This window comes from Vulpes lagopus, chromosome 6 (genome assembly GCF_018345385.1).
Source record: "Vulpes lagopus strain Blue_001 chromosome 6, ASM1834538v1, whole genome shotgun sequence".
NCBI lineage: Eukaryota > Metazoa > Chordata > Mammalia > Carnivora > Canidae > Vulpes > Vulpes lagopus.
Genome location: NC_054829.1, coordinates 29,411,143 through 29,438,746, shown reverse-complemented (window position 1 = coordinate 29,438,746; position 27,604 = coordinate 29,411,143). Strand labels below are relative to the sequence as shown.

The 27,604-nt window shown below is 37.8% G+C and overlaps 1 protein-coding gene across 2 annotated transcripts; it reads right to left on the bottom strand.

Annotated features, from left to right (window-relative positions):
* Positions 1–312: 312 nt before the first annotated feature.
* Positions 313–26,195, bottom strand: LOC121492912 (cytochrome c oxidase assembly protein COX16 homolog, mitochondrial). Of its 2 annotated transcripts, XM_041758219.1 has the most exons (4): positions 25,977–26,193; positions 18,141–18,212; positions 3,637–3,699; positions 313–851 (listed from the first exon to the last, which is right to left on the bottom strand). In XM_041758219.1, the coding sequence occupies exons 1-4, from the start codon at positions 26,043–26,045 to the stop codon at positions 735–737; spliced, it is 321 nt and encodes a 106-aa protein (XP_041614153.1). In that variant the 5' UTR covers positions 26,046–26,193; the 3' UTR covers positions 313–734. The 2 variants fall into 2 exon arrangements, with proteins under 2 accessions (XP_041614153.1, XP_041614155.1); XM_041758221.1 differs by lacking the exons at positions 313–851; positions 3,637–3,699; positions 18,141–18,212 and adding an exon at positions 25,213–25,750 and having other exon boundaries at positions 25,977–26,195.
* Positions 26,196–27,604: the final 1,409 nt, after the last annotated feature.

The window sequence follows — 27,604 nt, the reverse complement described above, 5'->3', positions numbered from 1 at the left end:
CACTGAAAATAGTGTTCTTGATTGGACAAGAGGTAGGTCGATTTATAATTTTTTTGGCAACATAAAGGGGAGTATTTCAGTTGAGACTTTAGGCATCTGGAAATTAATGTAAAAATATCAGAGGGTGGGGCAACAAGGCTGGCTAAGATAGGGGTAAAAAGAAAAAAATAAGTTAAAAAAAAACCAACTTCCCTCAATTCTATCCTTTTGCCTAGCATTTAGATCACAGCAAACCTTAAGTTAAGAAAATAAGAGCAAAACTACAGTTAACTGTAAATTATGCTGAGGCATAAAGCATACCTTAAATCAGTATTTCCAAACTGTAGTCATTTATGGAATACTTGAATAAATTTGCCATATCTATATATAATATGTACTACATCATAATTTTTGCCTTAACCAAGAGCAATATAATTTTCTTAACATGTTTTAATAGTATCAATACAATCATCAGGTGATACTTTGGAGACTGATTTTATACCACGTGAGGGACTATAAGTAAAACCAAAACTCCCATCAGCCTGTGATCGATATTAATTTCCCACATAGGTTTGACATAAAATCACTGCCTGATGTTACTGCGACTTTTTATCAAGATTATCTGTCATCACATTACTCATAACCAGGCTTCTGCAGTTCTGAAATTTTCTTCCCATTGAATATGTAGTGGGTATTCCGGTTGGTAGATAACATTTTTGTTAAAAAAAAAAAAAAAAAAAAAAGAATCAATTTAGTCAAGTTGTCTTAGTCTTAAGGATTTCTGGATCTCGTCCTTGGAGGAAGTCAGGATCTTCCCAAGGCCTGGGTCCTCGAATATTCTTCCAGTCATCAAAAGTGGAGTCCTTCATTTTCTGTAGGGTCACAAAAATTAAAGTATATATATTAGGGTAAAATCCCTGTGACTTTTATTAGGACATTACTGAATGAATGAATAAATAAGTGAGTGGAAAAAATCCAATAGGCCCTCAATTGTAATTTTAACAAGTCAACTGCATATCACACATAATAACTGAAGTAATGGCATATCTCTTAGGATTTAGAATTTCTCTTGTTTGCTATTGATATTAACTAGACTATCTTTCATACTTTCCCCTTCCCCATCAGAATAAAATTACCAAATTAGAGAAAGAGTCTACATATTTTATTTTTGAGAGCACAAAGAAAGGCAAGAAGCCGGGAAAATAAGAGTCCAACTCTAAAGGCTGTTTCACCATAATAATGACTAGCATGGGTTAGCATGGGTGAGAGTAGTAAAGGAGAGGAAAAGAACAAAGGTGGAGACCCTACAATCTGCTAAAATGAAGAAATGATGATTTATCCTGCAGCTGAGAAATAAGCCTGAGCCTGCAAATGAAAGGACATTCCCCACAGATGCCGGGAGTAAATCCCTTTCAGTCAATAAAACCTAGCTTCAACTACAGTTTGGATCATTGTACCTTCACAGTTAGTGTGAAATGCCTCTCAGCACAGAAATGAAGGTAAGATAAAGGATAGAATATAAATGTTTCTTCATCCTTCCACACCACTCTGATACTAACTTTCCTATATCTGCTTTGATTATTCTGGACTTATTGAGTAAATAAAATAGAAAAAGAGGCTCAGATAACACAGAATAGCTTATATCCAGATATAGGGAAAATGATACAAATTTACATTGACACTTGGATAATAAGCATGTCTCTTTTACTAACAAGCTATATAACCTTGGGCAAGTGATTTAAGTCATCTGGGCATTAATTCCCTCATAAGTAATAATAAAATGGCTCAACCAAATGGTCTACATGGTGTCTTCAATTCTTAAATTCTATGGTTTTCAAAATAACTAAAGGAAAATTTACTCCCAAACCTTCCCTAGCATCACTACATCACAAAGTGCTTACAGATTGAGAAGTAACAAGTTACAAGTTTGGACAAAATAATGGGGAAGTGGGGAACTGAAACCATTCCCTAAAGGTCACTTAGAATTTCGCTAGGAGTCTTTATTAAATATATGTGGATAAACAAAGTTCTACTAATTTAAAGTGCAAGGGAGTCAATTATTTTCAAGTATAGTTATGAAATTATCCAAAGTTATTAAAAGGCTTAAAGAAAGAATGACCTTTACCCAGATAACATAAGATATATATGTTCAAGAGAACTTAAGAATTATTCTTAGACAGGATGCAAGGCTGACAGAACAACTTCACATAAAAGTGTTTCAGTCTTCAAAGATGCAAGGCTGCAAGGCTGACAGAACAACTTCACATAAGTGTTTCAGTCTTCAAAGATCTTTAGTAATTGAAAGAGTCTCTGTGGAATTTTGTAAAACATGTAGTCATTGAAGACTATCCTGTACGTGTGTTGGGCAAGACCATCTAAGGCTTACCACTTAGCAACCAACTGCTACAGAATTGTGCATGATACAGAATCAAGAAGTGCTGATGAAAAGCGGTGTTACTGTTGGATTTTCAGCCCTGCTACACTGGAGACCTCTCTTTACTATCAGGTAAAGATAGTATCTAGCTAAGTATCTAGCTGCTACTTTAACATACATCTGAGACACCAAAAACGCTACTCTTTAGGAATAAGGATTATGCCAAGAGTAAGACCTACTTTCGACTCACACCAAAAGAGCTTAAAGCCAACCTCTGACAAGATCCTCTAGGGAGACAATTTGGAGAATGAGTCCCATAGAGTTACAGAACTTTAGGAAACACCAAAGCCTTTCATAGATCTTCCCTTAAAAAGATAAAGCCAAGCTCAAAATGATTATCCAATAATGGAACTGCGTGCTAAAATGAGAATCAACAATCTTCACAGGTCTCTTCAATGTACTATTCACAATGTTCACCTTTCAAGGAAAAATACCAAAACATACAAAGAAAGAGGGAAATATGATCCACAGCCAAAAAATCAACAAACTATAAGAAATGGAGAACATCTTCCCTCACCACATGCTGTAATACCATGTGCTATTAAACACTTTCATTTTTGCTAATCAGATGGGTGGACAATAACACCCCATTATAATTTTAACTAACTTTCCTATAAGTTTAGTATCTTGTCATATGTTTAAGAATGGTATTTTTTTCCTTTTCTCTGAAGCTTTACATTCTTTGCCCATGTTCCACTGACCAACTAAAATATTAAACTTTTCCATATTGATCTGTAGATGCTTTTCATATTTAAATAAGTTAATTCATCATGATAAAATATACAATATTTTTAGGACTCCTCATCTAACTAGTGACTTTATATACATTATTTTTTTAGGTTAAACTTTTGAGTTTTTATATATACATTCCTCAATCTTTACTTTTAAAAGCTTTTGAATTTTGTATCACATTTAAATCAGCTTTTCTGACTCAAGACTACCAAAAAGAATCTCTATTTTTTCTCCTAGTATTTTTAGCCTTTTTGTACTTTTAAATTCTGTTCCACCTAGAATTTATTCATTCTGATATATTAAATACAGATCCATTTTTATTTTGTTTTCAAATGACCACACAGTTGTCCCAATACTATATTGTTTAAGGTAAATAATTTTTTCTGCACTAGTAATAATTTAAGTTCACCTCAAGACAGAATTAGTCACTGACTTGGAAAACTGTTACAAAAGAGAGATTACATTAACATATAACATGTTAACATATGTACCTCATACTCTGATTCCAGTGACACTTTGTTCATTTTCAGTTTTTTTTCTAATTCTGGATCAATCTGTAGAAAAGAAAGAAGAGCCATAAGTTGTTTAAGTCTGTTAGATCCAATTTTGAATTTAAAAAGTCATATAAGGGATGGTTGGGATTGTATGGCAGATCACAAACATATGATAAAATCTCCACCATCAGATGAATCATATAGTGATAACTAGCATACTGCTACCACTACTACTACAGCTATCAGCAGCTAATTTCTACTGAGCACTTTTTACGTGCCAGGCATTTTGACATATATTATCTTTTAGTACTCACAAAAATATACAAGATAATTATTATGATAATGATCACAAGTAAAGATAATGGGACATAGAGTTTTAATTACTTGTTGAAGAGGAAGAAATTGGCTTTGAGCCTTGGCCTTGTGCCCCCACAGTCCATGCTGTTAACCATCACCCTAAATGATGTTATTACATATAAGTAATATAAAAAGTACAATAAATATAACGCTGCTCTTGAAAACAAAAAAAGGATACCTTCAATACACCTGAAATAAAGAAGTATTTAAGAAAAAATTGGACAGGATTCCATTGTGGTAAATAGGAGCTGATGCCATGTTACCTGTATGTGGCAAAGTGTTTGGGAAAGAAGAATGTGATTGCTAAAATCAATAAACAACAAAACCCAAATTAAAATAAATGCAATAGCAGAATTGTTTTTTTTTTATTTTTTATTTTTTTTAATTTATGATAGTCACAGAGAGAGAGAGAGAGGCAGAGACATAGGCAGAGGGAGAAGCAGGCTCCATGCACCGGGAGCCCGACGTGGGATTCGATCCCGGATCTCCAGGATCGCGCCCTGGGCCAAAGGCAGGCGCCAAACCGCTGCACCACCCAGGGATCCCGCAATAGCAGAATTGTGACTGAACACAGCTTAAGACCAAATTAATACACTACAAATACAACCTGAGGATTCCATTAGAATGATGCACAAGAGTTGGGATGAATGAAAGAAAAAGTATATTATGAAAGCTAGACTCAAAAATTCCAACACACATCTATGAGGGGTTTCAGAATTAGATAACAAAGAGAATGGAAGAAGGGATATAATTAAATAATTGACCAGTAATTAATTAACATTTAGAAAAACATGAGTCCCCAGATTGAAACAACACAATAAAAAATAACTGCAACAAAATAAAAACAACCCATTCTTAAGTAACAGTAAAACTTTAGAATACTAAGGATAAAAAAGAAAATCTCAAAATCAAAAAAGAGTGTAAAGACTGTATACTTACAAAGGAGTATGGATTAGAAAAAAGACTGCTCATTAGCAACTTTGTATACTAAAAGATGATAGAATTATATCTTCAGTATTGCTATTGAGGGAGGATTACTTTCAAACTCAGTTTTATTTTTACTATTTTATCTTTTTTCTTTTTTCTTGACTTCTGTTTGATTTTTTTCTCACTCAGTTTTGAGTGGTAGAAATATATACAAACATCAATAATTATAGTAAATATTGAACTCATCTATTAACTATGAGAGATTTTCTGAACTCTGAAAAATAATACAGCTATACACTACTTATAAGAAATGCACTTAGAAAAGAATGAAAGCACAGGCTGACAGTAGAGGGTTATAAAAATTATAGCAAAAAATAAAACAAAACTGTGGGGACAGTGATCAATAAATAGCAGTATTTACAATGAACAAAACAGAGTTCAAGGCAAACAGTATCAAAAAGGAACATTTTATATTGATAAATGGAACTTTTCAAAAATATCTAAGAATTATAAAATATATTTAAAAAAAGAATTATAAAATATAAGGGTGCCTAGGTGGCTCAGTCAGTTAAGCATCTGCCTTTGGCTCAGGTCATGATCCCAGGGTCCTGGGATTGAGTCCCACATCAGGCAGCCTACGCATATTTTATAATTCTCCCTCTCCCTCTGCTCCCCCTCACCCTGTGCTCTCACTCTCTCTTGCTCTCTCAAATATATAAATAAAACCTTTAAAAAGAAAGAATTATAAGATATGTGACTACACTACTTTAAAATATATGCAGTGAAATGGATAAAAATGTAAGAAATAAACACAAACATTCTAGAAGAGCTTAACATAACTTTTACAGAATCTAATAGATCAAGCAGATTATAATGTGATTATTGAAGATATAAATAAAATAATAGGATTTTTCTAATAGGCATATAACGAATTTTGAGCCCAGAAAATATTTAGATTGCCATTTCCCCTCAAATACACACAAGATATTTATAAGAATAGAACTTGTTCTAGGGGGACGCCTGGGTGGCTCAGTGGTTGAGCATCTGCCTTTGGCTCAGGGCCTGATCTCAGGATCCAGGAGGGAGTCCCACATTGGGCTCCCTGCGGGGAGCCTATTTCTCCTACTGCCTATGTCTGTGCCTCTCTCTCAATGTCTCTCATGAATAAATAAATTAATTAATTTTTAAAAAAGTGAAGAGTCACCTTGTTGAACCATCTTTTTCATTCTGATAGTTTTAATCTTCTTGAGCGGACAAATTTCTTGGCAGGCAACATTTCATCTGCACATAATCACATTTTCAATTCTTTCTTTCTAAACTTCATACCACTTACTTCTTTTTGCTGTTTGACTATCCATGCTATGAGGCTATTACCTCTAAAATAGTACTAAAAAAGTAGCTATAATTATGGATATTCTTTTCTTATTCTTAGCTTAAATTTAATTAAATTTAAATGAGAATACTTCTAATGTTTCTTTATTAAGAATATTTACGATGATTACAGTTAATAGAATTAAACAAAGTGGCTAGATTGACACACAAAAATCAATCAACGTGCATGGATCTACATACAAAATCAATAGGGTTTCTTTACTCAAGTGAAAACCAATTAGGAAATGTCAGAAAAAAGAATCCATAACCAGAATAGTCTTTTCTATTTAAAAAAAATTAAATCCATAGCTAAATGCATTTTTAAAAAGAAAGACTGAAGCACAGGAGGTGTCACTGGTAAATTCTATAAAATATTTAAGGAAGTAACACCAATTTTACACAATCTGTTCCAGAAAATAAAAAAGGAGGCAACCCAATTCATGTTATGAAGCCAGCTTTGTTACCCTGACACCAAAAATCTGATGGTTGGGGAGGGATTTTTCCTTCTTCCCTTCTAGGTTCATTGGCTGGCCTAATAATTAACTGACATAAAATAGAGGAATAGGAGAAAAACTAATTTAATTATGTATGTATGGAGGCCCGTAAAGACACTCACAGGTAGCCAGGCAATTGAGTCAGGCAATTATATATCATTCTAAGCTAAGGAAAATGAGATATGGAACTGGGACTTAAAAGGGTAAGAAGACAATTCACAGGAAGATGAAAAGAGCATATGTTTGGTAAACAAATGTCTACCATGCCACGCAGGTAAGTCTTTCTGATATAAAAAGTTATATCTGGTAATAGGTCTCTTCCTAGTATAGGCCTCCATCTAAGTTGTTTTAGGCAGTTAAAGGAGAGATAAAAAGCTTTCCCACAGTCTACTGGGTTTTAACTTCAGCTGAAAACAATTCACATGCCCAAATGGCTCATTTTGGGACAGCATATCCTTTCTCCCCTCAAGACCACATAGTAGGAGGAAAAACAAAAACTAAAACCCACAAAAATCTCTGGAGGAATCTCTAGTGGAAGAGTAAAAATAGCTTTCAAACTAACAGAACAACAGTAAATTAATAAAATATTATTAATCTAAAAGAGAACTAAAAAACAGCAAACAGAAATAATTGTAACAAACAGCACACCAAAAGAAAGCATATTTAAACCCAAATGTATAAAAAATTACATTTAATGTAAATGGATTTAATAATCCATTAAAAAATAAGACTATTAAAAACATATATTCTGTTTATAAAAGATCTATTTAAAACTTAAGTTTATAGAACAGTTAAGATTAAATAGAAAGCTAATGAAGTCAGGCTTTAAGGGAAAAAAAAGCATTATTAGCAAGCCAAGTATTAAGAAAAAGACAAGAGAGGGACATCTGGGTGGCTCAGTAGTTGAGCATCTGCCTTCAGCTCAGGGCATGATCCTGGAGTTCTGGGATCGAGTCCCACGTCAGGTTCCCTGCATGGAGCATGCTTCTCCCTCTGCCTCTGTCTCTGCCTCTCTCTATGTGTCTCTCATGAATAAATAAATGAAATCTTTAAAAAAAAAAATAAAGAAAAAGACAAGAGGCCCAAATAGTCAGTTATGCTAAGCTCATGTCACCAAACTGAAACATAATATCTAATATAAGTTCTATCCTCCCTCAGGAATGTAATCTTAACCAGTCAGTCTGGAATTTCCTGGTCAGCAGTAGTAAGGTAAATAAACTACCTGATTGTCCCTCCTGTCCCCCAAAGAAAGATGAAATAATGTACTCTTTCTTTGTCTCTGCTCTATTCATCCTACAGTGTTCTATTTTATACAGCTCTTCAGATCTCCTTTCCATTTGCCTGATTCATGAATCACTGAATAAAAGCAATTTGATCTTTAAATTTATTTGAATTTTGTTTTTTAACAGAAGTTTCCTCACAATAAAAACTCAAATCTTCATCAAGATGTAATAACTCTGAAATTAAATGTGCCTAATATCATGAAATGGAGTAATAGTGAGATGTTAGCACAATTTTCTCAGTAGCAGATAGAAAAAAAAGATTTTAAAAGTCAATACTACTGAAAATTTGAGAAAACACTACAAACCTGACCAAATGGATGTATTTATTAATTTTTAAAATATACCCAACAATGCCAGATATACATTCTTATCAAGCACACATTGTTTATATATAAACTGATCATATGCTGGGTCACAAAGCAAGTCTCAACAAATCTCAAAGAATGAACTCATTGAAAATATTCTTTGATTACAATGCATTGAAGTTAGAAATCAATAAAAAAGTAATTTAACTAGAAAATCCCCTATACATATAAACTAAGGAAAAACACTTCTAAATAGCTTATGAACAATTGAAAAAAAATGATTGTGAACATATAACATATTAAACTTGCATGGCATAGCTAAGCCCATATTTAAAAGGAAATTCATCAGCTTACAAGCATATATTACAAAAAAAGATGGAAAGGTAATGAGCTGAGAACTACCTCATAAAGTCAGAAAAAAGAAAAAAAACTCAAAGGAAAAAGTAAATTAAGAACAGAACTAATTAAAGGTCAAAAAAATGCATGACAAAAGAACCAGCTAAACCAAAAGCTGTTGATAAATCTCAAGTAAAATTGACTTAGAAGAGAAGTAAGAGTTAGAATGAAAAGATCAACAACATAAATTTTATGGGTAATAGATACTGGGATAATATGAATACTTTTAGGCCAATAAACCTGCAAATTTAGACAAAATGGACAAATGCATAGAAAAATACAACTTTCTAACATGTAACAGAGAAAAATAAACTATTTAAACAGTATTATTAAAAAAAATTAAAAAAAAAAATTAAAATAGGGACACCTGGGTGGCTCAGCAGTTAAGCATCTGCCTTTGGCTCAGGGCGTGATCCTGGAGTCCCGGGATCTTGTCCCACATCGGGCTCTTTGCATGAAGCCTGCTTCTCCCTCTGCCTATGTCTCTGCCTCTGTGTGTGTGTGTATGTGTGTGTGTGTGTGTGTCTGTGTCTGTGTGTGTGTCTCATGAATAAATAAATAAGATCTTTTAAATAATAAATAAATAAAAATTAAAAATAAACAGTATTATAACATATAAAGAGCTGAATCTGTACTTTAAAATCTCACATAAAAAAATAAAATAAAATAAAATCTCACATAAAGAAAAACCCAGGTTCAGATGGCTTTACCAATGGATTCTACTAAAGAAATAATGCCAGTGTACAAAAAAAACTTCTAATTATGTGGTGAGCATAAGCTTGAAGTCAAAACTTGAAAAAGACAGTAAGAGGACAGGCCAACTTCACTAATGCAGAGTTCCTGAAGAACACACTATAAAAAGAATTCAGCAACATACCAAAAGACAGTATACCATGATCAAGGTGAGCTCATTGCCCAAGAAGGCACAGTTAATTTGAAAACCACAATGGAATTTGTAAATAAACTAATAAAACAGAACAGACAACAAAATAGGCACAGAAGAGCAGGAAGGAAAAAATGTTGTCTCTAAATGGTACTCGGACAACTTGTTGTCCACATTAGGGAAGAAATCCTATAAGCAGAGTTAGGTGTCCCCAGAAAAAGAAAGACCCAGACATAGCTTTTTTGATACAAAAGAAGTCATTTTAGGTCCCCAGCTATCCCCTCCCACCATTCTCCCCACACACCCCCACCCCAAACTGTGCCTTACCAACTCTACTTGCCCAAGCATACTTCTTGCAGAACTATCTAGGGGGATGTGAGAATTACAAAGAAATGAAAAAACAAAACAAAACAAAAAACAAAAAAACCCCACGGTAGTTAAGAATTTTAAGAGAACAAAGGGAATGCAAAAACTGTCTCTAATAGGCTAGTAGATAGTCTAACATATCAGAGACAAAAAAAAAAAAAAAAATCAATGGTAAAAACTTCCAGTGCTGTTTCAAAAGTAAAGACTGACCTAGCATATTCTTGAGTTGTCTTTGCAGGATTGAACTAGCAGAAAATTTAAAGCTTGTTTTTTTTTCTTTTTTTTTTTTTTTTTTAAGATTTTCTTTATTCATGAGAGTCACAGAGAGAGAGGCAGAGACATAGGCAGAGGAAGGAGCATGATCGCTGCGGGGAGCCCGATGTGGGACTCATCCAGCCTCCTGGGATCATACCCAGGGCCAAAGGCAGAAGCCCAACCACTGAGCCACCCAGGAGTCCCTAAAGCTTGTTTTTCAAAGAACTCTCTGTCATCAGCTACTGTTTCTTTTCAGACCCCACTAACAAATACACTGGCTGTCCCTTCAGAAGCTTGGACTCTGGGTCAGGTGATATGGTCTGATGCAGCTTCGGAACATAGGTGAGGTTTGCTGGGGTGAGGTCCGGAGCCGACCACCAAGAAAGAATTCTTGAGCCGTCTTTGGTGCAAAATGGTAGTTTTATTAAAGCATGGGGACAGGACCCATGGGCTGGAAGAGCTACTGCCCTGGAGGTTGTGAGGGGTGGTTCATTACATACTTGGGAATTGGGGGAGGTAAGGAAAAGGGAGGTTTCAAAAGGATTTTCATATGTTAAAGAAGACTCACAGGATACTGGTGGCCTTGCCATTGTCAAGTTAAGGGTTTTTTTCCTTCTAGCAGGGCATTAAAATTAAGATAGTTGGGAGCTTCCTGGAGGAACATTACACTCTGCCCACTTCAAGTATCTGTCAGTGGGCTGCAGGTTATAAGGACATTTAATGGTATCTACATTTCCTTCTGGAAGCTAGGTTATTGATAAAAAAAAAAATGCTTTGTTCTTTTAAATTACTAAGATATCTGTAACCTGAGGGAGACTCATGTCTTGCAGGATTATGATCTCTGTAAGTTAACTATTTGTTTTTCCTTTCCTTAACTTTAGGGCAGCCAGGAGTGCCTGAGGAATGTCACACACATCCCACCTGGGGAGAAGGGAGAAGGTAGGGGGTTACAGAGTGTCAGCTTCTGCATTGTCCTCAGCTAGCCTTCTGTTTCCTCATCAGTTCCAGCCCAGGAACAAGCAAGGCTCTGCATACCTTACATGAGATAACCAGTCCAAGACCCCATCCAGTTCATACTGGCTCACAGATCATGTCCATAGCTCCTTCCCCTTGTCCAACAGTTACTCTGCTTCATCATAATGTTAAAGTCTCTGCCCCAGGAGGAGCAAAGGCTTCATAATATAGGATGAAGGTATAGGCATGTTTTCTAAGTATATCTACACAACCTTATTCCTGCCTTTATGTGTGATGACAAAGCTCCTCTTTCTGAATATTCATCCTAAACTTAAATAAAAAGAACTCTCTCACCCATGTTTGGGTAGTCACGGATTTGGAAGTTATTCCTGTGATCTCCTTATCTGTTGCAAATAAAGTTTCCTGTGTGTGACAACTCCACCTGCTGTAATTACCTGTAGATCACCTACTGTAATCTCTAACTGTAACTCACCAAGGAGCAAATGGACTCACATTAGTGTAGTTACAATCAGCTCGGTTATAGTTCCTCCAATGCATGTGGGTTTTTTCCAAACCACCAAGCAATTAACTCAATTCTGATACCACCTACCTGGAGATAGAGTCAGATCCCATAGGTTAAGGGCTTAGTCATCCAAGACAGCCCTCCCCTCCACTTCACACACAAATTGCAAATCCAGGATGTCACCTGTACTTCTGACTGGCTATAGACTGGAGGTTCCAACAACCCCTCCCAGAGTTTGATCCATTTGCTAGAGCAGCTCACAAAATTGAAACATTTTATGTATAAAATGCCAGATGGAAGAGGTATTCTCTAGGACAGCCACTCTCCCAGCACCTCTACCAGTTCCCCAGTTAGAAATCTGTCCAAACCCTACCTTCTTGGGTTTTTATGCAGGCATCATTACACAGGGATAATTGACTGAGTCCTTGCCATTGGCAACTGATTCAACCTCTAGCCTTACTCCCCTCTATGGAAGTCAAGGGGTGGGACTGAAAACTCAATACTGTCTCACAAGGCTGGCTCTCCTAGCAACCAGCCTCCATCTTTAAGTTACCCAGGGGCATTTCATAAGTTTACTAGGAGAACAAGAGACACCTTGATTGCTCTCAGCACTTGGGAAACTCCAGGGATTTTAGCTCAGTGCCAGAAACTAGGGCAAAGACTAACTACATATTTCTTTATAAATCAGAACATCACAATTCCTCAAACCGTATACAAAAAAAGAAAAAAAAATCAATCCCATTTGGGTTTTATATCTGCAGATCTGAGTACAAAAGGCAAAATAAAAATTTTAGCATTCATACAAAAATATTTATATTTTAGAGTAAAAAATTATATTTGAAGATTATATTTGGAAAAATATACTTGGAGTTAAGAAACTTCTTAAAAGGACAAAAAAAGTAACTATAAAGTACAAAAGGAATAAAATAGATTACACTAAAATTTGTTCATCAAAAGATACCATTAAGATGACTAAAAATTTTATAATCTGGCATATATAAAGAAATCTTACAAAACAAAATGAAAAAGGCCAACAAGCCACAGGAAAAATGAGCAACTAAGAGCTGAAATATCACAATAGAGGATAAACAAAAAAGGAAACCTAAGTGGCCAATAAAAATAGAAGTGATCAACCTTAATACTGACTCCTGAAAAAAAGAAAAAAAGAAAAAAAGGGACTCCTGGGTGGCTTAGCAGTTGAGCCTTTGCCTCAGAGTACTATCTGGGGTCCTGGGATGAGTCCCACATCAGGCTCCCCACAGGGAGCCTGCTTCTCCCTCTGCCTTTGTCTCTGCCTCTCTGTGTCTCTCATGAATAAATATAGCCTAAAAAAAAAAAAAAAAAAAAAAAAAAAAAACTCACTCCTGGAGAGTAGTAAGGGGATTAGCCTCCAGTCTATCTGCCTACCAGAAAAAAGGATAAACCCTTTCAGGAGGAAAACAATATCACCTGGAATCTCTACAACTGTTTACAAACAATACCTAATATTTAATTTAAAAATTACAAGGTATGTTCAAAGACAGAACATATACTCACAAAACCAACAAGAGTAAAAAATTAGACAATAAAAGCAGATCTATAGTTAATGTATTTTGGGGATAGGATTTTAAAGTAACTCATATATATTCAAGATACTAAAGGAAAAAGTGAAAACATGACTTCATTGAAGATTTCTCCAGAGTATTAGAATATATAGTGAAGAATTAAATGTACTTTGGGGCATCTGCATGGCTCAGTTGGTTGAGTGTCTGCCTTTAGCTCAGGTCATGATCCCAGGGTCCTGGGATGGAAACCTGCAGGAGGCTCCATGCTCAGCTGGGAGTCTGCTTCTCTCTCTCCCTCTGCCTCTCCCCCACCATCCTTCTCCTGCTCATGTTCTCTCTCTCTTAAATAAATAAAATCAATTTTAAAAAAGAGCTAAATGTGCTTTTCAAAACAAAAAAAAATACTATAACTAAAATCACTAAGTCAACGAATAACTTTAATAAGAGATTGGACACAGCAAAAGACAGGGTTAGTGACTGGAAGATAGAACAGAGAATATAAAAATTAAAACTAAAAAAAGAATGGGGAAAAACAAAACATAAAAAAAGCTATTAAAAATGTTGGATACATCTGGATTAGAGTCTCATAAAGGAAGTAGAGAAAAAACTGGGCAAAAGCAACATCTGACAAAATATCAACAATTTTTTATGTTTTCTGTAGTTTCATTAAATTCTTCAAAGAAATCAGACAATTTGGAATCCCATTTCAAATTGGAATACCTAAGAGCTAAGATAAACACTTTGTTGCCATGATTCAAACCATCACTTGATATTCTACAGAAAGCAAGATCCTTGGTAAAATTTAATAGAATCAGCTCTACACTGAAGGGGGTCAGCACATCAGGTACCACAATTGCCCCTTTGTTACTCACAGGATTTGTGTAGTTCTAACCTCTGAATCAGAAAAATATAACTGTTTTCAGTTTCAAACACCAATGGAGAGAAAAGGATGATAACACACGTTCTTGTGAGTGTGGTGTGCACAAGGTGACTTGGCAGCTGCTATTTGGGACTGAGCCTATCTCATTCTGGCTGTAATTCAGTCTTCAAATGTGTTTCACATCCATATCTTCATCATGTCCAATCTCAAGTTCTTTTTTGAATGTTTTGCAGTATGCTCTGTTTTGGTTATTTAACTCCCTAATCCAGGGATCCCTGGGTGGTGCAGCGGTTTGGTGCCTGCCTTTGGCCCAGGGCGCGATCCTGGAGACCCAGGATTGAGTCCCACGTCGGGCTCCCTGCACGGAGCCTGCTTCTCCCTCTGCCTGTGTCTCTGGCTCTCTCTCTCTCTCTCTCTCTGTGTGTGTGTGTGACTGTCATAAATAAACAAATATTAAAAAAAAAAAAAAAAGAAAGAGGAAGTTCTTTAAAAAAAATAAATAACTCCCTAACCCAGTTGTGTGTGTCTTTCCATCTGTCATTAAAATAACAGCCATTGGGACACTGGGTGACTTAGTTGGTTGAATATCTGACTCTTGATTTTAGCTCAAGTCATGATCTCAAGGTCGTGGGATCAGGCTCTGTGCTCAGCAGGGAGTCTACTTGAGATTCTCTCTCTCCCTCTCTACACTCCACACTCTTTCCCTTTCTTTCTTAAATAAATAAATCTTTTTTAAAAAAGAGTTAAAACAATAAAATAACACAATCATTTAGCTTTCTCTTTTAGTGATGTTTGGATCATGCAGGCATTGGTATTATAATTGTTCTCATGATCTAAATCTAAGAAAACATGGTCACACATTTACAATCTTAAAACTTAAACTAGTACTCTTTTAAAGTAAAAAAAAAAAGATTTTCATGCTAAGGATTATAATGTACTTAAATGTACACTAAGGTCATACTACTTGGAATGATGTAACATGATGATCTATTATCGTGGGTCTATGGTTGTTTGCATTAGAAGTCAAGAGGAAAAAAGAACTATCACCACTAAGGATGATGGATAAACTATGCCACATCTATTTCACACTTATTTTTTTAGCCTACCTCTTGGGTTCTGTACTTGCCTTTCCACTTTCCTAACCCATGACTGAGAAGCAGGAATTTCTGCTTTCTGGAATGCCACACTTTCAGTCCTAAAATCAGGAACAGTTACAAGCAAATTCAGGTCAGTCAGTCTGAATCAATTATCTTTTCCCCCCTCCTCAAAACATCTCAATTGAATTTACCCTCCCTTAATCTTCCTCATCTGCATTTGTACTCTCAACCTCAGACTTGGTCCCACCTTGATCTCCACAATCTTGCCCTCTTGACTCCTGCTTGCTCTCAACCTCTCAACCCTTATAACCCCTACCAACTTCAATTAATCTTAACCTGTCAATCCCTCTCATATTTAGTCCACCTCATCCTCTCTACCTTGTTTGAACTCAATCTCACCCACTGACTCTTGACTTCACCTGAGTCTGACTTCTGAACATCAACCAACTTGGACCTCTCAATCTCCGCAGGTCTTGTGTCTGATCCTTCTCACCTGAACTCTGTCCACTCAGCCTCCTTCTGTAGACCTTGACCAACCGCATCCTCTCAACCTTGTTCTCTTCAACCAACCTTGTCCTCTCAATTGCAATGAACCTCATTCTTTTAACTTTATCTTTCAACTTTATTCTTCTCTTTAGTGTAACCTCATCTTCTAGACCTCTCCTCTTAACCCAATCTCATTCATTCTCTCCTTAACCTAGTGATTGACACTGCCATTTATGTAGTCCTCAAACCCAAAACCTCAAGCCATGCAAGATCTATTCATAGTTTTATATTATATGTATCATATTAGTCATCAGATACTATCAATTAGCTGCTAAAAATTGCTCTGGAACTCATTTGTTTCAATCTTCATTACAAATGTTTCATTTCAAGTTCCATTACTGCCCATGTATACTACTGCTGAAGTGCCCTAACAGATCTGTCTCCCTTCCCACTTTGTTCAATCCCCATCCATCTTGTCCTCCATGGCCAGAGAGGGATTTTTAAAATGAACCTCTGACCATATGTCCAATACTTTGCTTGTGTTACAGAATATTAATCATTTCCACCATTTAGCTAGCACTCATTCTTTCTTCTTTTTTTAAAGATTTTATTTATTCATGAGAGACACAGAGAGAGAGAGAGAGAGAGGCAGAGACATAGGCAGGGGGACCCTGGGATTACGACCTGAGCCAAAGATAGGTGCTCAACCACCTGAGCCACCAAGGTGCCTCAGAAATAATTTCTTAATAAAATAGGTGGAATGCTAACAAACTTCTAATACAATTGATAATTGCTCTATTCTTGCAGAGAAATTGTATATTCTTTTTAAATTTAATATTTACTCTAATACTTATGGTCTTTAAAACTAGTTGGAGCTGATGTTTCTCTTATTTTTTTTCTGTCCTTTTTTTTATATAAATTTATTTTTTATTGGTGTTCAATTGATGTTTCTCTTAAACCATGAATTAACTGAGAAAACTGAAGAGGTCTTTAATACTCTTTACTTTCCTACCAATAATAATTAATTAATAGAATTAATATACATTATATAACATATTTCATTAGCAGACTTCAGTAATACTGGTAGAAAATTTTACTTATATGTAAATATTATATATATGTATATGCATATAGGAAATTATATATATGTTTTTAAGATTTTATTTACTTGAGAGAAAGCACGAGCAATGGGAGGGTCAGAAGCAGTCCCTGCAACTGCAGGGCTCCATCCCAGGACCCTAGGATCATGATCTGAGCTGAAGACAGACACTTAAGCAACTGAGCCATCCAAGGCACCCCACATAAATACATATATATATTTATATATTTATTTTATTTATTTAATTTATATATATTTAATTTATATATATATTTATAGCATGACAAATAACTCAAATATCAGCTGTAGTCACAAACAAAAATGATATACTTCTTTTTTTTAAAGATTTTATTTATTTTATTTTATTTATTTTATTTACGAGAGAGAGAGAATATAAGCAGGGAAAGGACAAGAGGGAGGACCACAGGGAGAGGGAGAAGCAGACTCCCTGCTCAGCAAGGAGTCCTGAGACACAGGGCTCATCCCAGGAACCTGAGATCATGACCTGAGCCAAAGACAGACATTTAACCAACTGAGCCCCCAGGTGCCCCCAAAACTACATATTTCTGAATGAATTTACCAGAGTTAATTAACCAGAGTTCTTATGTAACACTTGGCCTAAATTTGTTAGTAACTACATAATCATAGAGGGTGAAAATCCTAGCACTACTTCTATTTTTTTTTCACTACCTCAATAGCCATATAACCATAGGTAAATTACTTAAGCTCTCTGAGCTTCAGTTGCCTCACCAGTAAAATAAATTTCACATACACATATATATGTATATATAATTTTACATATAATATATAAATATGTTATATACCTATATATATAAAAGGTAACTACCATTATTTATAATGAGAAATAATTTTCCTTTCCTTCAGTATTAGTATGTCATTATACTTTATATATCAACATAATTTATAAAATTACTGGTAATTTTTAATATGAAATAGCTAATTTATAATTGGAGTAATAAAATGGGAGTGAAATTGTCCAACATTCTTCAGTCCCTTTTAAATCCTAAAAATAACTATGCTGAATGTATTTTATTGGAGAATGCAGTATTGCAAATTTTCTAATGAATAAGATTACTGAATTCTTTGCATTTCATGATTCATTTCCATATGATGATTAATGTTGTCTTAAAGAATAAGAGCCCAAAGATCATATGTCCACCTTGAAAAATTAGACAGACAGCTTAGTACACTGAGTATATACATCTAAGCCAGAACATATGTATAGACAGACACATATCAAACTCTAATTACAGTCCTTACTTTAATTTTCACAGCATCATAGCGGATTTGTGAAAACTCGCGAAGACCAAAAGAACCTCCAACAATCAGCAACTGAAAGAAAGGAAACAATCAAACAAAATAGAAGGTCAGAATTCAGTCTATCTACAGATTACTTATCTAAATGCCAACAATGGCAGCTCACACGAAATCCAATAGGTTACTTTCCTGGTGAGTTAGCATTCATCTGCTCAGAGTAGATGCAGTATATATACAATGTCAGTAGGAAACATTTTATCCTATTACCAAATATCAAAGTCAGTATCCTAGCCTTGTTTGTTTGTTTTTAAAGATTTCATTTATTTGAGAGAGAGAGAGAGAGAGAGAGAGAGAGAGTGGGGAAGGAGCAGAAGGAGAGGGAGAGAGACAAGCAGTCTCTGCACTGAGCGCAGAGCCTGACACAGGGCTTGATCCAAATACCCGGAGATCATGACCTGAGCCAAAACCAAAAGTTGCATGTTTAACCAACTGAGCTACCCAGGTGTCCCCAGTACCCCATACTTATATTCCACTTTATGGTTTAAATAACATCATCACAAGCATTAAGCTAAGAAAAAAATCCATTTAACAGATGAGGAAATAAAAGCATAGCCAACTAAAAGACTTGCCTATAATTACACTCGGTAAAGCTAGAAATTCCATTTTAGCCTCATATCTTCATGACCAGAATTCTTTTGGGGCGCCTGGGTGGCTCAGTGGTTGCGTGTCTGCCTTCGGCTCAGGGCATGATCCTGGGGTCCTGGAATTGAGCCCACATCAGGCTCCGAGCAGGGAGCCTGCTTCTGCCTCTGCCTATGTCTCTGCCTCTCTGTGCCTCTTATGAATTTAAAAAAAAAAAAAAAAAAAAAAAAGACTAGAATTCTTCCAATTTCATGATTTTGCAAAATCAGCCAACTACACAGTAGTTGGCTTCTCCATTTTCTTACCAACTAATAAAAGGATCTAATAAAAGGATCTAATAAAATACACCACACTTCTCAATATGTGGCAAACCTTAAAGGATCCCTCCAATTGCCAATGCTGCTTTATCATCTCCTCCAATAACCTAAAGGGCTTTCATCCATAAACTTAAAGCTGCAAAAGTCTAGGAATTTGGATAAAAATAAAGTTTGATCCTACCTTCCTTTTTATAAAAATATACTAATATTACCAATTAAAGAAATATGAAGATATAAAACATTGTAAAATATAAAATTTCAAAATTTTGAAGTTGAAGTACTAACAAAACCTTGAGGATATAAATTTTAAAACCCAGCAAGTCAGACCACATAAAAATTTTAAATGTCTGTCCTGACAAATAAATGAAATAGGGACGCCTGGGTGGCTCAGCGGTTAAGTGTCTGCCTTCAGCCCAGGGCATGATCCCCGAGTCCTGGGATCAAGTCCCGTGTCAAGCTCCCTGCATGGAGCCTGCTTCTCCCTCTGCCTGTGTCTCTGCCTCTCTCTCTGTGTGTCTCATGAATAAATACATAAAATCTTTAAAAATAATAATAATAAAACCCTCTTGACTTTTACCCCAAAACTTTCTGCCTCAATCTTTCACATCCCAGTAAATGTCAACTGCTCTCATCCAATGACTCAAGCCAACTTCTTTGTGATCTTCAAAAGCTCCTCTCCTTCGTATCTCATGTCTAAACCATCCCTGAGTTCTCTCACCTCCACTTTCAAAATAATTCTTGAATTTGACAATTTCTGACTATACCTTCTTCTAATATTCTAGTCCAGGCTACCTCTTTCTGGAACTCTTTCTGGAACTACTGCAATCACAGTACCCACATGGTACATAATGAAGAAGTTGTCTGATCTTTGTCTTGGGTTCCTGGGAGGAAAGTACTAACTTGGAATTTCTTGAGTGACAGGAATATCTTTGTCATTGATGGTGAGTCCCAAGGACCATGCCTGAGTTTACGCTAATGAGGTGACTCATAGTAGGCCCCTCGACAGTTGCAGGATACAGGTGGGCCATGCTGGAATGACCAACCATATGACTAGAAGGGTGGGGCTTTAAGTCATATGATATTAACTTGACCTCCCCACCTCCAAGGAAAAGGGGCTAGACACCGAATTCCTTCATATAGCTAATGACTCAATTAACCATACCTGGGTGATTAAACCCCGATAAAAAAAACTCCTGGACACTGAAGCTTGGTTGAGCTTCCTGGTTGAACACATCAATGTGCAGGGAGGGTGGCAGGCCCTGATTTCACAGGAAGAAAACATGGAAACTCTGCATTTGGGACCCTCCCAGACCTTGCCCTATGGGTCTCTTCTTTTGGCTGTTCCTAATTTGTAACCTTTATAATAAAAATTATAATTGAAGTATAGTGCTTTCCTGAGTTCTGTGAGCCATTCTAGTGAATTATTGAACTTGAGGGAGTTAATAGGAACCCAAGAATTTGTAACCAGTTGATCAGAAGTATAGGTGGCCTAAGAATCCCAGAGCTTTCAGCTAGTGTCTGAAATAAGGGGAGTTTCATGAAGAATTATTCCCTTAATCTGTGAAGTCTGTGCTAATTCTGATTGGTGTCAGAATTGTATTGCATCACCTACCACTCATTACTACAGTATCTACACTCCTAACTAAATATCTTCATTTGTGCAATACATCCCATGTTGTCTTATGTACTGAAAGACCCTGATTCATCAATTTTCCATTTTCTATATCATGAAAATCTTGATTATTATATGATTCACCATAAAAATGTTATTATTTCTCCACTTATTAACAAACTTCTCTAGACTCACTTTCTCATATTACTATCTTCTTTCCTTGCTCCTATCTGCTGTAAAATTTCTCAAAGTTGTTGATGCTCACTGTCCCTTCCACTCTCTCTTAGACCCATTCCAACCACCAATGACATCCAGGTTACCAAATCAATGGTTGACTCTCTGTTCTCATCTTATTTCATGAGTAAAATTTCACAGTTGATCATTTCCCCCCTTTTCTCTTAAACCTGGTTTTTCTTTTACCTGAGAATACTTCTTAGTGTCCTTTATTGGTTTTTCCTGTATACCCAATCCTCTAACGTTAGAGTACCCCAGGGCACAATGGTTAGTCTTCTCTATCTACATTAATTTCTTTTGTGATCTCAATCAATCTTAGAACTTTAAAAATATTCACATGTTGATCATTAACATTCCACCTTTAGAAGGAATCAAGAAGAGGTACCTGGGTGGCTCAGTTGGTTAAGCATCTGCCTTCAGCTTAGGTCATGATCCTGGAGTCCTGGGATGGAGCCTGTATTGGACTCCCTGCTCAGCAGGGAGCCTGCTTCTTCCTCTCCCTCACCCTCTCCCCCTGCTTGTGATTTCTCTCTCTCAAATAAATAGACTCCCTGCTTGGCAGAGAGCCCCATTCAGGCTTGATCTCAGGACACTGAGATCATGACTTGAGGTGAAACCAAGAGTTGTACACTTAACCAACTGAGCCACCCAAGCACCACATGATCTGACAAAGATTTTAAAGGAAACATTAGGGGCACCTGGGTGGCTCAGTGGTTGAGTGTCTGCCTTCAGCTCAGGTCACGATCCCAGTGTCCTGAGATCAAGTCCTGCATTGGGCTCCCCGTGGGGAGCCTGCTTCTCCCTCTGTCTATGTCTCTGCCTCACTCTCTTGTCTCTCATGAATAAACAAATAAAATCTTTTAAAAAAAATTTTAATAATGCAATCATTATAAAAATGTTTCAGAAAGCAGTAACAGATGTTCTTAAAACAAATGAAAAATTAGAAAATCTCACCAAAGACATAGAAAAAAGAAACAAAAGGTGACATCAGTGAAATGGCAGAGGAAGAATCTCCAAAAATCTTCTCCATCAAAGCAATGAAAAGATTGGCAAAAGTTCTCAAATCAACTTCAAAAATCTGAAAATTAAGCAAAGGCTTATAGTAATGTTTTGAACATTTCCTAAAGAAGACTGAATTTCAGTAAGAACAGAAAGTTTGGTGGCATTTTTATTCCTACCTGTTCACCCCAGCTCCATGGTAACCATGAAAAGAAACAGCATGCAATAGTGGTACAAAGCAGTAACCTCTGGAGGGGCCAAATGGGGTTGGGGGCTCTTTAAAATTTTATTCTCTGAGAACTGTCACTGCTTGACCAATCTGGTGGTTCAACAGAAAGCTTAGTCACGAGGCTGTCTTCAGTTTTCCTGACTTAGAGCTCAGCTAGCACAACACTCCCAGGAAGAATGTTGAAAAAATTCAGAGGCAATTGTTTAACATCATGACTGACTGCAGTGGTAGGCAACAGAGCAAATAACAGTCTAACCAAAAAAAGCTTAAAAGGAAAATAGGAGAGATAAGGTGTCCACAGAGGACTCTGGAAAGTTCAAACATATTCCTGAGAATCTATAAAGAAATACTCATAAATAGAACTGTGCCCATGTCGAGTGGTGTATATAAGCTCAGGAAAAATAATGAGAAAGTCCTAAACACTTATATATGGCTAACCTTGAGGCTCTGAGCAAGCAAGAAGTAAAAGCTCAAGGCAGAGTTGCATCCTGCCTGGCTGAGTGTTGAAGACACACCAAAACAAGGCCCTTGACAAAGATTTACTAGTCCCAGGTGTTAAGGAAGCCTCCATCCAATTAAAAAAAGAAAAACAGCCTTTGGGAGTGCCTGGGTGGCTCAGTGGTTTAGTGCCTGCCTTCCGCCTAGGGCGTGATCCTGGAAACACGGGATCCAGTCCCACATCAAGCTCCCTGCATGGAGCCTGCTTCTCCCTCTGCCTGTGTCTCTGCCTCTCTCTGTGTGTCTCTCATGAATAAAAGAAAAAAAAATTTTAAAATGAGCAAAAGATCTGAATAAAAATTTCTCTAAAAAAGAAATACAAATGACCAATAACCATGTATGAAAGGATGTTCCATATCATGTCATAAGAGAAATGCAAATCAAAACCACAATGGGATCCCTGGGTGGCGCAGTGGTTTGGCGCCTGCCTTTGGCCCAGGGCGCGATCCTGGAGACACGGGATCGAATCCCACATCGGGCTCCCTGCATGGAGCCTGCTTCTCCCTCTGCCTGTGTCTCTGCCTCTCTCTCTCTCTCTCTCTCTCTCTCTCTCTCTCTCCTCTCTCTGTGTGTGTGTGACTATCATAAATAAAAACAAAAAAAAAACAAAAAAAAAACAAAAAAAAAATAAAAAAAAACCACAATGAAATGCCTTCACATCTACTGAGAAGGATATAATTTTAAAAAGATGGACAATAACAAGTATTGGCAAGGAGGTGGAGGATTCACTGCTGGTGGGAATGTAAAATGATGTGGCCACTTTGGGAAACAGCTTCACAGTTCCTCAAAATGTTAACCATGGAGTTACCAGATGACTCAGTAATTCTACCACTCGGTATATTACCTAAGAGAAATGAAATCATACATCCATACAAAAATTTGTACATGAATGCTCATAGCCACATTATGGTCAAAAATGGAAACAATCCAAATTTCTTTTTTTTCTTAACAGTCCAAATTTCATCCGTGGATAAATAAAATGATAAATAGGATAGGATTAGGATAAATAAAATTGTCTAACCAAATGATGGAATATTATTTAACCATTAAAAGGAATGAAGTTTTGAAGCGTGTTACAACATGAATGAATCTTGAACACTATGCTAAGTGAAAGAAGTCAGTTACAAAATGCCACATGTTGTATTCTGTTATTAAATATGTAGACAGGAAATGACTACTAGTGAGTATGGTATGTCTTCTGGGGTGATAAAATTATTCTAAAATTAGACAGTGGTGGGGGTCCTTGGGTGGCTCAGCGGTTTGGCGCCTGCCTTTGGCCCAGGTAGTGATCCTGGAGACCCGGGATCGAGTCCCATGTCGGGCTCCCTACATGGAGCTTGCTTCTCCCTCTGCCTGCATCTCTGCCCCCCTCTCTCTCTCTCATGAATAAATAAAATCTTTAAAAGAAAAATAAAATAAAATAAGACAGTGGTGACAAGTGCATAACCATGAATATCCTAAAGACGCTGAATTGAAGACATCAAAATGGGCTAATTTTTTTGGTGTGCTGGAACCAGTACATCACTGGTCAGATCAAAAAGGTAAATTCTGAAGACTAAATGGGCAATGTGGAAGCTGAAACAAATATATCCTCCTTTTCAAGTAGTTTGGACAAGAAGGGAAGAATAGTATTAGTGTATATGTGGTATTCCAAGTCCTCTTCTGTATGTCCTAGGAAGCATTAGTATTTATCCAAGAGAGGAAATAATTTCAGCTCTAAGATAAATGTAGAATAGTCATTATGGCGTGTGCAACTGATACATGATGAAGAGGAGGTATCTTTTGGGTTCTTTCTAGCAGTGCTTGGTTTCAGAGTACTGAACTCCATTTTCCTCTCCAGATATATTTGTATATTTAGGGCTCATATTTTGAAACATGATCCTCTAGGTCCAGTAGGAGGTAGAGACAAGGACAGAGTAACACATTTGGGGAAAAGGCTACTGTGGCACTTTCTATTCCCTGAAATAAAACAAAAGAGGAAACCCCTAAGTACCCAGAAGGTACTTCCCCACTAGTGGTTTTAATATCCCAGCTCTGCTGATTTTTGAAAAACAAGAAACAAAATCAAATGGGGTTTCACTGGGACATGCAGGTGACCTCAAGTTAGTGACCACAACCACACTTCTGAATGGATCTCCGTTTAGGGGGAAGAGGAATCTACAGAAAGGATAGTTTTCACACATGCCCTGTTATCTACACAAATATAATTACGACATTTTCTTTTAAGACCGTTTTCTTTTTCTTTTTCTTTAAGATTTTATTTATTTATTCATGAGAGACACAGAGAAAGAGAGAGAGAGACAGGCAGAGAGACGGGCAGAGGGGGAAGCAGGCTCCATGCAGGGAGCCCAGGACCCCAGGATCATGACCAGAGTCGAAGGCAGATGCTCAGCCACTGAGCCACCCGGCTGCTCCAAGACAGTTTTTTTTTTTTTAAGGTCACTTTTCTTCTTTAATTCTGCTTAGATGCAAAAAGCGGTACCTGCACCTATACCAATATCCGTATCAAAGTGATAAATCGTTATGTTATTAAAAGAAAGTGGCTTTGGTCCACACGCTTTATTGAAATGGTTTCGTTTACTAGGCCATCCAGGCTTGCCGAAGCAAATAACTTGCCAAGGTGCAATAGCAAAAAATAATAATAATAATAAAATAAAATAGTAATTTTTTTTTTTTTTTTTAGAAAAGGCGGGGCCACGGGAGGGGAGCTGTCTGGCTGGGTTCCAAGTCCGGCTCGTGCTCCGTCAACCTCAACCTGTATCTTCAGGCCGAAGTCCTCGGGGAACGCAGGGGAGGGCTGGACGCCAAAAGTACACTCGAAACGATCACCCGCAAGTCAGCGGCCTTTGGAAGGCTGTTACAATGCGTCCCGGCAACGGTCCTAAACACTCCCATCGCCACAAGGTTGTATTTTCGCTCGTAACAACCACCCGGGAAGAACGACACCGGTTCCCAAACCAGGAAGCCGAAGAAAGGTGGAGATGCCCGAATTCAGGGAAGGCAGCCAGTTCTCACGACCCGCAGCACCGTCCAGGTGGAGCAGGGGGCTGGAGTGAAATCCGGCGCGCTCGCTCCCTGCTAACTGAGAGGGGAGGGGGGCAAAGGGCCCTCAACATCCCAGGACCACGGAACCGGGAAGACTCCAGCCGCCGCCGCCAGCCCCTTCCTCGCCCCGGGGCGGCCGGCCCCGCCTTCCGCATCCGGGCTCCCCGCCTTCCGCATCCGGGCTCCCCGCCGCCGGAACCCAGCCCCCCCACGCCCCACCCCTTCCGGAATCCCGCCCCGCATGTTCTTCTCCCGGCGCTCACCAGCATGGGGACCCCGTAGCGCAGGGTCTTGTTCTTGCGCAGGGCGCGCAGCAGCGCGTGTACAGACATGTCTGAGCTTTCCCGCGCACGCGGACGCCTAGTCCAACGGGCCCAGCGCGGCCTCCGGAATCCAAGCTCCCTCCCCAGGAGGGAGACCTTGACTTCGTCTCCTTGCCCTGGCCTCCCGGCGCTCCGTCCTCCCCCGTTAGGCCTCCGCCAGGCCAAAGCAATCGATGCGTCGTAACACGCTCGCGCGTCCGGGCGGAAATTCCGGGGGTTCGTGATTTGGTTCCGGAGCTCTGGTTGGCGGAGGGGACTTAGGGACCCAAGCCGTGTTTGTAATCATCATCAAATGATGTGGAAACCGGTACCTCCCACGTTGTGGGTCTGGACCAGCGTCTTCTGACGTTCCTTAGCATATAGCCGCTCTATAAAATCAGCTAAGGAGAAGAAAAAAAGAAAAAAAAGGTTAACTGTGGAGATAGGAATGCAGCTTCTGGTTCTCTGCTTCTTTGTGGGGTGGGGAGTTTACCGAGTTAGTAAAGATTTTTAGGAATAAATACATCACCACAAAATGGTAGGTTGTGTGGCAGTCAGTGTAGTGCCTTGATATCGCTGAACAACTTTAATGCACGTGCTTTAACTACTACATAGCTTGTAATCTTCAGTCTATTTACGAATGTCTATTTTCCACTCATTCTGCAACCCGCCAGCGCACATTTTTGCAGATCATTAGAAGGTTTGAGGAAAACTGATGAAAAGAGACGATCTCTGCTTTAAAGAAGCTGGCAGGTTGGTGGACAAATGAACGTGTGGCTTCATGACCACAGTTGCTTAGGACACAGCCCCCACGTGCCATTTGCGGGGTGAGTCAGAGGCAGCCTCACCTACCAAGTACCAATTGAGATGTCAATACTATAGAAAATGCAAGTGACCTGGAGAAACATTTCCCATGTTATCCCTGAGATCTTCCCATCTGTCCCTGCCTCTCTTGCCACTGAAATGTTCCTGGTTTAATCCCTTGTCATCTTTCCACATATTGAAGTCACCCCTAAGTGGTCTTCGGAAGAGAAACTCCAGCTCTACCTTTCAACTGTTCTAATAGCACCTATATCCATAGGCCCAACTAGGTCAAATATGAAAAACACATATGAAAAAAAAAAACTAAAAAACAATCATAACCTTCTTCAAAGAAGTTATCTATAAAGCATAAACGATGAGACGCTCCTGGTTGGTTTTATTGGTCTGCTTGCCTACATGAGTTACTCCAATTTTCGTAGCAAGGAATTGAAGGTCCTTTATGATATGACTTTGGCCTGCCTTTTCTGCTTCTCCTCTTCGTTCACTCCATACTCCATCTTGGAGGAGATATTCCCTGAATATTGCGTTAACTTCCACATCTTCTAATGCAGCTTTGGGGAGAGCAGGTTCTAAAAGCCTCCCTTACCCCACAGGCGGTACAGGTGATTCCCTCCTCAGAGCTCCAGGAGCCTGTGGCCAATATGTATCACAGAACATTATCACACTGTATTATCAGTTTTAGTGTATAAAGTCATAGTTGGTCCAAACAGCATATAAGCAAGATCAAAACAGGAGAGAGGGAAAGATACTCCAGAGTTTGAAGTTGA